This window comes from Strigops habroptila, chromosome 2, assembly GCF_004027225.2.
Source record: "Strigops habroptila isolate Jane chromosome 2, bStrHab1.2.pri, whole genome shotgun sequence".
Lineage (NCBI taxonomy): Eukaryota > Metazoa > Chordata > Aves > Psittaciformes > Psittacidae > Strigops > Strigops habroptila.
In genome coordinates, this window is record NC_044278.2 from 20,600,639 (window position 1) to 20,613,045 (window position 12,407).

Sequence of the window (12,407 nt, forward strand, 5' to 3'; positions counted from 1 at the left end):
AGGTTTAGCTTTCCAGAATCCATGTGGTACATTTTTCCACAGAGATGAGAGAAGAAAATATTTGTATTTGCTGAATTAACATGCCTTACTTGTCATGTACCAATGTTTGGCAAAATAGCATCACCAGTGCATTAATATTTGTACACAGGTACCCAGTCCTCCTCCCTTTTCTTCTTCCCATGAGGATCTTGAGCAATTTGTTAAAATAGTTGATCAGCTGATGAAAGCCTCCAGTGTAAAGCAAAGCACAAATGATAGTTAGAAGGCATGTAAAAAAACCAATCAAGGAATGTCCTAGCTCATCACTGGGGTGGTGAAAGGGGTGTGTAATTGTCCTGTCTGCCTCTGTTGAAGTTAATGAGGCTGTGAATACTTGCACAGGCTCAGGGGTTGTCCACTGTGCTCTTGTGCTGTGTCTCCCCTATGCTAAAGATCTGAACACAGTGCATCTCTTCAGTGTCTTTGGAAACTGTGTGAGTGGTGTGCAGCAGAAGAGAAATAATTCGATTTGTTTCAAGTATTTCTGCTCCCTGGTCTGCCATGTGTATTTGGAGGGTCCTTTCTGACAAAGTGGTGCACAGATCTTGCAAAGGGAGTAAAAGGAAATCAATGTTCATATCACAGGCTGCAATCTAGCAAAGGATGAGGAGGAAGGGAAGCCCCCTGCTCCCTGCCTCATTTGAGAAGAAATGGTGGACAGCCAGGTGCAGGGAGGAAATCAGTGCAGCCACAGCCCCAGGTTTTCAAATGTACCTTGGAGCCTAACTTACTGTTTTTCTAAGTGAGATGTTTCCTAAGAATGTTGGAGAGACCGAGACTATGGTTCTTACTTGCCTCCAACACAAGAGCAGCACTCTAGTTCTTCATTTTGCGCTTTCTTTGTGTGTGAAAAGAAGGTTTAATCATGTTTTCCATTCTTTCTAAAGCAATTTGAGAACCTCAGGGAAAAGTGCTAGGCAGGAGCAGTGCCGTTACAGGTAAGCTTCCAGATTATACACAGCTAGAGATGACAAAAATAGCACACAACTGGGACTGCAGCAAGGACGGGGATAAGGAATGGTTGAGGAGATACAAGGAAGTCCCTGAGGTTTAATGAGTAGGAAAAGATGTTAAGAGCTCTAATCACCCATAATAATTAACTCCCAAGAAGTACACAAGTTCCTTACAGATCTTGCAAGGTATAACAAACAAGATGTAATTATTAAGTAGAACAATTCACTCTTAAAAATGATTATTAATCTTGCTATGAACTGTGATGAGGATGAGCACATATAAAATATTAATTGCTATGTGATGGTTAGTTAATATATCCTCAGCTTGTGATATTCCTAATTAAAAAAAAATAAATTTATATTCACTTCAGGAAGATTAATTCCAGGATAAGATACTACTGAGTATGAGCAAAGGCATTAAAATTCTGCCTGCCAAAAGCATGCTCGTTAGTTCTGGTCCTGGATGAGTTTGATCAGTGGAAGCTGAAGATACGCATCTGAGAGACCTTACCATAAAATGCTTTTTTAGGTGACCTGGTTTTGTAGCCTTCTTATAGTCTGATGATGCTGAAGGCAACAGAAGTGTTTCTGTTGTCTGTGAGGGACAGGGGCCTTAAGATTGGTGATTCAAAATGAATGAACACCAGTTTATATATTGCCATACTCCAAAAACATCATATCTCAACATTGCTTTCCACCTGTAAAGCTCTTCTTATAAAGTTTGTAGCAACAACTATTTCTTTTCTAGTGTATTTGAGATCGAGAACTTCAGTAAGGAATCATCACTTTGTATAATGGAGGCTCAGTAGCCTGCCTTGGCTCTGTTCTGTAGTGTGATGCATACAGTCAGCCTTATCTTCCCTGTCTGAGCAGTAGTAGTGCTTTATAACCTGTTCTGGATAGTGAAAACTAAATGCATTTCCCTACACGGGTCTGAGCCGTGACAAAATGTGAGCCACAAGAGACAAATTCTCTCTTCAGACTTGACCAAAGCAAGGAACTGTAAAGACTGGCTTTTAGAGTAATGTGATCTTATTTCTGCAGTGTATTTTGGAAGTGCTGTAGTTTCATATGTATCGCTAAGAGGTTATTTGTGATTAAAAGCCCGTAGTTGAGCAGCAGTGCAGGCTACATACATGTAGTATTTTAAGAGGAAGTTTACTTCTGAAGTTCCTCTGCCTATACTTCTCCTCCACCCCTTAAGCTCCTCCAACACCAGTTTATTCTTCTTTGCCCAGAGCTCTTCTGTGTCCGCTTTCATAATATGGGGATCATCCTCGTGTTTGTGTCTGACTTTTAAGTACCTAAACTTATGAAGAAGTATTGTCTGTAATGTGGGCTTCACTGCTGAAATATGGTGTAGAAAGCTCAGAATCAGATTGCTTTTGAACAATCTGAGTCATGAGTTGGCAGTAGTGTCAGCTCTAGCTGGCTTGCTCAAAAGTTCTCATCTTGGTACCCATTTTAACAGTCTCCATCTGCATTACATACGAGCAGGCAAACGTACCATTTGATTCCAGGTTTATAGTAACTTTATTAAAATTCAAAACCTTCTGTTAGTAGAATTTATCAATTTTAAAAATATAAGGCATTTACATATACACAGCTCTCTGGGGCAGAGAGTTGCTATGAGTTTGTGAAATACATATTCTGGACATGGTTTGTTCTTGCTTATTCAGAGAAAAGCAAAGGAAAAAGTAAAACAATTACTTCAGGTTTGTTTCACATGAGGATGAAAGTGAAGTAACCTCTCAGAAGTCTGTGGATAGGATAAGTCTTCCCCAGTACAAGGCTGAATAGGGTTGCATTCAGAGTTACACTGAACTACTTCACATCGTCCCTTCGTGAGGGTATCCATACATCATTGTTGACTGACCTAATACTACAATGCTGTGTATAAAAATGGAAGGCCCAAGGATCATCTCCTGAATATTGCACTGATCATGTGGTAGCCTGAAGCATGAGATTAGTTTAGATTATATAGGTATGAGCAACCATTAAATTATGTAGCACCTTCTCAAACCCAGCACTCAATGCAAAACATTCTGACCTCCATCAGGATGGAGGTCTACGCTCATTCAGCTCTGTGGAGGTCATCTTCTTCCCTACAGTATGTGAAGCTATCTGCCATTCACCTATAAATGCTATACTGGTCAGGACAGCAAGGATGAGAAGATACCTACATTCAGTTGTAAATAAATAGTAGCAAGCATTTCAGAAGATAAACAGTGTAAGAGAGTCCAGCTATAAAACAAAGAAGTCAGCAGACAGTCAACCAGTGAGATTCTGGTGAGTTCCTGTTTCTTCAGAGATTTTATTGCCAATTAATAAATAGGAATGAAAAGCAAATACTAAGGCTTTCTTCTTTGTTATGTGCAGCACTGATGATGATTCCATTTAGTTGGCCTTAGATGCTTGCCCAGGACAGGATTATTTGCCTTTGGCGGCACGTTTTTGGTCTATTTTCTTTATAGCTGTCTGCACCCATTTCTGATCAGGGCTTACGCAGATCTTAATACCTTTTGATGTGATAAACCTATGGGAACAAAGAAGACAAACCAGGTGGCCATTAAATTCCAGTCTCCAAACCCAGGTTTGCTGTTCTTGTTTTTTATGCAGAACATGAGGAACAATCTGGTAAAACCCTATTACATGCTGGAGTTTGTAGTTGTTAGTTGAAATAACAGCAGTTAGCAACATTAGTTCCCTTTTTATTGTCATGTGCATATTTATTGACTTTAAAAAAGGGAGCATGGTATTCTAGTGTTCTGAGATTATATGAAATCATGATGCACGTTTACCTCACATTTACCTTCCAGGAGTGGATCCCAGATTTGATAAAAATGCATGCTCATGAGGTCAAAAACCACATACAGCTCCTAGCAGGAGTCAGAGTTACCCCGAACTCTACCACCCTCCTTGGCTCAATTCAGTGCAACTGGGCTTCTGACTGCTCTACCCTGACCCATCACTGAGATTTTTCCCCGCTTTCTGGGCACAAAAGATCCGGCTATTTGTTCATTGAGATTTCTGCCGGTGTTTGTGAGCAGCAAACATCTCCCAGCTCTCTGAGGCCCACTCCTCTCCCCTCACTTCTTCAGCTGTCAGGTGACTGCTTCATGGAAGGATGATCTGAACTAGCCAGATCTAGTGAATTGGGCCACGAAGTGCCGTCAGATGCCCTTTCCCTTCCCCCTGGTAGCGTGTTTGCTTAGACAAGTCTGAAGGTGAACTGTGCATTGGATACTTACATGATGGCATTCACTGGAACTTGTTGCTTTTCATAGCTGACAAGATTTCGGATGCTCAGTTGCTGTGTAGACAGACGTACACAACTCAATTTGCGCATGGACTGACTTCCAGCGCTCCCTGGAAGGGGAAAAATAGATAAACGGCAAAGGCAGTCAATACTATATCAATATTAGCCATAATTACTCAATAAATTATGAATTCCAGCAGATTTCCAGTTGTGATTAGAACATGAGTGTCTCATGGTGTACAGCCACGGTACCCAGTTATACAGGAGACCTCAAGGTATTTTTGTGATACATCCTATAATTTCTAAAGTGTTACTGCTATTTCAGTTAAGATACTAACCTTCACCTGTTCTCCTGAACAACTGTATCATCATTCTGCCCCTAGGGAGTCACTGCTTCCATAGCAGAAAAGGTATTTGGCATCATTAGGTCTGTATCATCTGCAAGTGTCCTTATGACACTTGTGCTTAGAACCCACTTAGAGCCCAAGTGCTTAGAACCGGCACCTTTACTGGGTGGATTTCCAAATGCCATCTAAATGTGAATCAATAATTCCCTCTACTTTCCAAGTGAAGGAAAGCAAGGCTACTTGTCTCACACTGGACATCCAAAACTAGCATTAAGAATTTGTTGAAAGGGAGGTATATCTGTTAGAAGACTAAGTGCTTACATACTCTTGCTATAAGCCTGGTTTCATAAGCAATGGTGTGTTACTTAATTCTCTCTTTCCTCTAAGATTTTCATACATTTCAGGGAATTGCACTGGTGATTAATAAAGAGGATCATGATATCAATGTAAAATTCTCTGGGCAGTTGTTGCCTTACATGATGATAACTAAAAATGGGGGCTCATTTAAGTGAGATGGACTACATATATATGTAACTGGAAGCCTCGCTTGCTAGTTTCTGGTTTTCTCCCACCCATCAAAGATGCATTTGGGAAGGCATAAGGGGGACAAACAGAACACTGCTGCATTCTCAGGTTTCTTTTTTAAGAATTTATAGAGAAACTGGCTTGAGAAAAGTCCAAGATCTGTTGAGGTGACACTTGCTAAATATAAAACCTGCTTCACGTAATCTCATTATCTGTGAGGGGTTTTTTTGTTTGATATAATTGGAGTAGCTGACAAACACACATCAGCCTTTGGAGAAGCTGTAGCATAGCTGGTGCATGGGTACTGGCAGAGTTGCCAATTCTTGGGATTTTGTTTGCCTGAAGAAATATCTCTTCTCATCTTGCTTTAGTAACGAGCAACACAATGTATTCTTTTTGGCGATTCATTACAAATATGTATCTTTCTGCCTCAGAATGGTTTTCAAAATGTGGTGTTAAAGAGCTCAAAGATAGTCAAGCAATCCTTAGTAGTCCTGGAAATATTCTTTCTACTACTAAACTATCTCCAGGGAATACCTTCAGGGAATACCAGAAGAGCTGCTGTAAGCCTGAAAACAAAACCAAACTGCTTCACACCTATAACTACCCTTTTTTCTGGTGGCTTGTTTTGGTTTTGGTATGTTTTGGTTTATTTTGTTTTTATAATTCTTTTGAATCTATCCCTTGCACACCCCCTCAGTGTGCTTTTTCAGACTTGCTGATATTTGTGGCAAATTATACAACCTGAAGAATGACATTACAGACTGGCAGCCTGTGATTGAAGCCGCATGTTGCTGAGACAAACAGCAGTAGCGTTCATCAACGTGTGCGAATGTAGTATGATGTAGCTCTGGGGGTACTAGGTCAACATACTCGGTGTGTAGCTACATGATCTTGAGAATGCTTAGGAGGTCTCAGTTCGGATTTGGTGTGGTTTGGTGAAGATGCCTTTTCTGTGTGCTTCTCTTTGCATATTTTTGTGGGTTTGCGTATGGCTTGCATGTGAGTGTTTTCTGTGATTTTTATGTGCTTGTTTGCATTTTATGTGTTGTTGAATCTGATTGATTGTGTATAAGAAGATGTGCTTATGTGTGTATGTTTATGTTTTCACGATACGCATAACCTAATTCAAAAGTCACAGGCCTAAACATCACTGTAGACAAAGTTATATAAAGCATGGCTAATAAACATGGCTTGTCTCTATGCTTGTAAATGGTCTCAAACAAGATGATAAATTGTATGAAATCAGGAAGAGAGAAAAGACCTTGTATAAATCCATTGCTCTCCTTTGCAGTTCTTGTTCATAGTTTGCCTGTCTGTACCAAAATATTTGGCTAGAAACAAGCAAATAGGCAATATGTGGTACAGAACTGGAAGAACTTTTTAAAACAGGGACATTAGAGGGATTAAGCCTATATAGCTAGAGAAAGACCAAGAAAAAATAGTATAATAAAAATACGTATAAAAGTAGTATAGCTGGAAAAATAAAAAAAGTACATCTTATTCAAAAAATATTTTGCATAAAATGTTATTAACCTATAGACCTCATTGCTTATATGGCATCAGTGAGATTAAAAGACATTGTGTCTTCAGGATTTCATTATTTTAAGAGAGAGAATAATGCACAGAAACCATAATGCACAGAAACCCTTTAAGTGTTCTAAGGCACAGAAACTCTCCTTGTTTTAAGGCAGAAGCAAACCACTAATTGGCAGGACATAGATGAAATCTCCCATAAAGCCGCCTTTCTTGTGCTGCTGACCTGGATTTCTTGTGAGTTTTGTCTTATGAATCAGCTCTGGCTGTGAATGAATCCTGCTCATCATTCCACTGGTGCAATGTGGAGCAACTCCTACCTTCCTCCTGGGTTGTAAGCTTACCTTTCACCTTGTGTGCAGTGAAGATGCCAAGCCAGAAGATGAGGAGGACAGCTGCAGTGTGGAGTTTCATTGCTGGTGGCTTCTTTATCGCAGCAGGGAAGAAAGAGGCTATTGTCAGCCCTCTTTCACAGAGTTTATATGTTGTCATTCAGTGGTCAGTTCCTGTGTTCACTTTTGGGGCGTCATGGTGGGGCTGACTATAAGTGGAAAAAATTGAGTGGCAGTACTTTTTCTGGTGACAGAGAACCACCTCCTTTCCCCACCCATCCTTCACTAGCCCCCCTTCGAAGGTTTTTCCTGCGCAAACCCTGCTGTGGTTGCACTTGCTTCTGTGTTGCAAGTAGGGTTTATCTCAAGGTGCAAAAAGTGAGAGCTCTGGTTCTGTAGTGGAAACCTTTACCAAATGTTCCTGTCCTTTCACACCTCCATTTAAGAGCTGTAGCTGAGCTGCACCGCAGAGGCACAGAGTAACTTTCAGAGCTACCTCTTTGACCAATGGACCACTTAAAAGGGGAACCCTGAGCTAAAGGATGGTGGAAACAAAAACTCCTTGGCTTTTTCCATAGTGGCTGCAGATGGTCACTTTAATGCATAGCTTTGGCAGGCTATCACTCCTATTTCATATGTATGGTGGCATTTGTCAAAACTCTTCTGTTTTCTTCATCATTTGATATGGCCAAAGCCGATATAACTATGTGCTGGGAAAAGGAAGAGTGAACACACTTTTATGTACAGATCCAGATCCATTAGCCCTCCTGCCAGTCAGGCATAACTAAAATACATGGTTTCAAAGAGGAATAAGAGTTTCTAAAGTTTTTTGTTTGATTGTTTTTTGTTTGTCTGTTTGTTTGTTTTGTGGCATGGTCTTTCTAGTATAAAGAATGGAGCCTATGAAAGTAACCAGGCAATCAAAGAGGCACAATTTATAAGAATGAAGAAAACAGTTCATTGCATTTCTGTGCAAACATGGTGTTGGTAACAGGTCTGTCAACTTGTTCCAATTGTACCTCTATCAAAATTGTCCTTTTTTGCAGCCTGTGCTAGTCCTATTACCCAGGTTTAGGTGTCCTTTCTCTGTTGTGGTAAGGTGGTTCGAGCTACTGGACAGCGTTGCTGCATGGCAGTGGTTTTAGCACCTGCAACCATTTTCCAAGCAAGCTGTGGACCTCCAGGCCACACACGAAGCAACACCTGAGCCAGCGTCATTGTCCAGTGCCTCTGAGCAGAAATGTCCTCTCGTGCTTTACGCTCTGGAACCTGGTAGAAAAAGCCCATGGAGACCCAGCCGGGCCTGGTGTCACTAGGTAAGCACCAGGCTGCCTGATGCCTGAGACTGCGAGGCAGTGGTGCAGATAGCTGCCAGGGCGAAGCCTCCAGCACGTGTCCATTCATGCAAGTCTGAAGTTTCCCCTGCTCTTACCTCCAGGCCTCACCTCAGCTGGTTACTTCCAGTTTTCCAAATTCTTGATAACATCAATGTTAATTGCTTTGCATGGGGAAACACAGCATGTGGAAGTTAATTCCTTAAGATTCCTCAGGCAAAGTAAGATTGAACTAAGAACTGAGCTATAATACGTGACTCCTAGGCTATAATAGCTGGTCTGTAATCTCAGGAACAGTCTGCAGGTCTTGCAGGTAGAGAAGACGCTGCTTGGTTCACTTGTATGTACATGCACGTTCTTTGTTCCTTTTAGTTTAATTCTCTCATCTTACATATACCATGCAACCTAGGGAAAAGCAATGGCAAAAGTAGACAGTAAGCAGGTGTAAGGTACTTGCTGCTTTACTTGAATGCCTGCTAAACCCACTTGCAACCCTAATGAAGTTGCAACAAAGTGGAAGCCAAATGTTCAGCCAAAGCCCCTAAAGGACGTGCCTGGTGCCACACAGGGGAGTAGCTATACTGACCTCAGCAGCACTACTGGGAAATCTATCTTAAGTTTGTGTCCAAGCAGTGTAGTAGCCTGGTGTTTTGCTGAACACTGCCTGAAATCACTCCTTGAATGAGATGTTCTAACTTTTTGGTACTTGTCAGCTTTGAGATGCAAGGTAGCAGCTTTGTCATTGATGCTTGAGAGAAGTTTTCTCCTTGTTAAGAGAAGAGATGCTCCCCCACTTCTGCTCACTGATATGGTATGTATATGTATGTATATAGTCACTGTCTACAGCTTTGAGAAGAAGGGTCCCCAGTTGTGTTGAACTTGAGCCAGCTCAGAAAAAGTCAGTCCTTCCAACAGAAGCTTTGTGGGTTGTAGATTCATCTTTGAGGTGTCCTTAGAAAGCCTGTTGCTTCTTCAGTTTTCCACCACTCTTAAGGTGGGATGGAAAAATTGCCCTGTGGTAAATTTTTCCCGTCTGTAGTTCTCATTTGCTGTGGCCTCCTAGGCTGTTTTTCTGTGTAGCTGGCTTATGTCCAGTGAAGTCTTTGTTTTGGAGGAGTTTTGTGGGCTGGAGTCCCACAGCCCTGTCTGGATATTTGGTGATGTCCCATGTTCTAATGTTGCATAAGGCTCATTTTGCATGTACTCTAACACCAGTGTGCATTGGCTCTGTGCTGTGGCAAAAACTTAGTGCAAGATGATCAGATGTATAGCCTTTCTGTTTTCTTGCTGGTGAGTCATATTAAAGAGATAGCTAATAAGTGCCCAAAGTATGTTCCTATTACTGTTTCTCAGCTCTGGTTAAGTTGAATGCTAATGATGCTTGTCCTGGGGCTTGACTGCCTCCTTGTATGGCTCACTCATCACAGGCTGCTTTCAGAGCATTCTGGAGTAAAATGATCATTTGCAGCTTGTGATACATCCACAGACAAAATGAGTGGTATGATTATGGAATTTTATGGAATTAAATATTTGTTAAATAAAATTACGGAATATTATTATGGAATTGTTTGTAAAATCTGAATTCTGGATAAAGGTGGCTAACTTTACCATGATGCTTCCCATGCCCTTGGCTACAGGTATGATGTTGTGTGAGCCATGAGAACTGCCCCTTCTCGTCCCCTCCACATCTTGTGTTTAACACATGCGCTCTTAGCTGAGAGAAAGCAGGTCCAGGCAGCAGATGTTGCAGGTATGGATGTGTAGTTCTATCAGTGTTTAACCTTTGCTGCCTGCTCGTGCACAGAAAACCACAGGCTTTGATTTGAGTTAGTTTCCCAGGCTTCCGATCATGGGGAGAGGCTGGGACACACAGCCATGGGAGAGGACAGCAACAGCAAGCTCCTGCATGAGGAGTTCAAAACTTGAAGATGTGCTAGCAGCCTCACTATCACTTTTGAAGAATAAATCAGGACATTCAGTGACTTTAAGAAGGGACTTAGGAACGTCAGCTTAGACCCATATGTATTCCCGACAACTGTTTTTAGGGTGGGAGATGTCATCCTCAGGAGATACATGTCTCTCTCTATTATCTACAAAAGCAGTATATGCATGTATCTTATGCCAGACATGGCGAGTGAAGTTAGGTGGGATAAATCTGACCCCAATGTATTTTGGGTTTGCATTGTTTCTTAACAGTTGGAGTACTGGTTTAAGAATTACCAGCAAGCGACATACAGCTGTGGGAGTTATACATATATATATATGACTTTCCGTCTCCTTTTGCCCCCATCGCTTTTGCTCTGTAGATTTCCTGCTGATTTCATAGGTACCTGAGCAGTCTTTTTCATTCATATTGTAATGGAGTAGAAACAAACACATTCTCGGTGCTCACATCTCAGCTGAGAGACAATGACTTTCAATCTAATTTGATCACTTAAATCACATTTTTGATAACTACTCTGTTTTGTGCTGGTTTGGCAGAACTCCTCCTTTAGAAAGATAAGCCTATTAACAATACTTTCTCTTAATCGGAATAGAGTTTTTGCTTGTAGACTGTATGTTTCCACTACCATACTGCCAGCTCTTCCTGTCAGCTTTTCCCTGGTCCTGCTAACACGCTCCTCCCTTGATGTATCATGTGCTGTTAAATAAGTTAGTTGTATCAAAATTTTTCCTTAGTCATCCAACTTGTAGCATTCAGATATGTAAAATTAGACTGAGAATGATTTGATTTGAAAGGGACCTTGAATCAAACGTACGAAGGCTACTCTACGCTCTAGTCAACTCTACAGTCAGCTGTATGCAGGCATGCACCTGTTTTGTTGCTGTTTTAAGCTGACTCGGCATGAATGTGGTATTCTTTGGTCTTTCATTCAGAGTTGTTTTGTTTTTCAATGAGCCCTTATGCAATCACCCAAGATTTTACAAGAGGAAGACTCTGGTCCTAATCTTGGTCTTGCGTGTTTTGGTTCTTTCTAAGATGCATAGCAGGAAGCTACCTAAGCACTGGGAAATGCTGTTGCTGCAGAGAATCACAGGGGTCACTATAGTTCAATTCAGTGAAGGTATCTAAATACTGTACATGCTGAAACAAGGAACCAAATACCTTTGGGAATTTGTGGAATATTCTCAGTCTATCCTATTGCTTTTTTTCTTCCTTGTTCTGTTTTGTGGTTTGCTTGGTTTGTTTATTTTTCTGCTTTCTCTTCCTCAGATCTCACGTAAAACAGAGAATGCAGATTTTGTTTAGCACTTCCTCCGGTGCACATGCTATCATAGGATCAAGGATGTGGGAACCAAGTCTTATTCTGTTAGTCTTCAGGAGAAGCATCAAGCCTATTGTGTGATGAATAAATATACTTCTTGGTTAACCATGGATAGCCAGTGTCTGTAAGACACTAGAGAGAGATGGGAACCAAAATGCTGCTTCTGGATAAACCTGAGTTTTCCTCAGAAAATTGAAGAAGCTCAGATGCTTATGTTTGCTCAATGGGGAACTGTTTTCAACTGTGCTCATGCTTTGGAGAGAGCCCCTTAGCCAATCTGTATGTGTTTGGATTCCTTTGCTCCATCACAGGGAATATGTTGGAGAGCTAAGATTGTTAGGGGAAAGAGGGAGTTGCAGTATAAAAACACACATCAGTGATATTTGTATGCCTCACTCTCGTCTATTGCGCATGTGCTAATATTTACAATTACACAGACTTTTTCTTATTGCTGCCGTTATATACTTTTGCATTACATAGTCATGTCTATTTTAATGAACGTTTTAATGGACCGGGGGCTGTGTAAAAGAGAATCACAAATAAACCAGCAGATTCCAGCCAGCAGAACCAGTAGCCCTGGATTCAACTTTCAGTCCTTTATCTGCTAAGTTGTCCTGCCTCCACCCAAGCATTATTCTAACTCTTCAGCATGTGTTTTCATGTGCCAGAGAAATCGGTGCATGCTCTCCACATGCTTGGGCTGCCTAGTTCACATGTGCCGGCAGACTTGCTGCATTGACTACCCCTATTCTGCTGGCTTTTCCCCACAGTGGATGCACTGTGTTGAGTCTTTCTCCTGTTCAGTCACTAGGGAGT

At 41.3% G+C, this 12,407-nt stretch overlaps 1 protein-coding gene across 1 annotated transcript; it reads right to left on the minus strand.

Moving 5' to 3' along the window:
• Positions 1–3,291: 3,291 nt before the first annotated feature.
• Positions 3,292–7,185, minus strand: LOC115603632 (lymphotactin-like). Its single transcript, XM_030475656.1, has 3 exons — positions 7,004–7,185; positions 4,244–4,361; positions 3,292–3,528 (listed from the first exon to the last, which is right to left on the minus strand). Exons 1-3 carry the CDS (start codon positions 7,149–7,151, stop codon positions 3,423–3,425), a joined length of 372 nt encoding a protein of 123 aa, XP_030331516.1. The 5' UTR covers positions 7,152–7,185; the 3' UTR covers positions 3,292–3,422.
• Between the last annotated feature and the right edge of the window lie 5,222 nt (positions 7,186–12,407).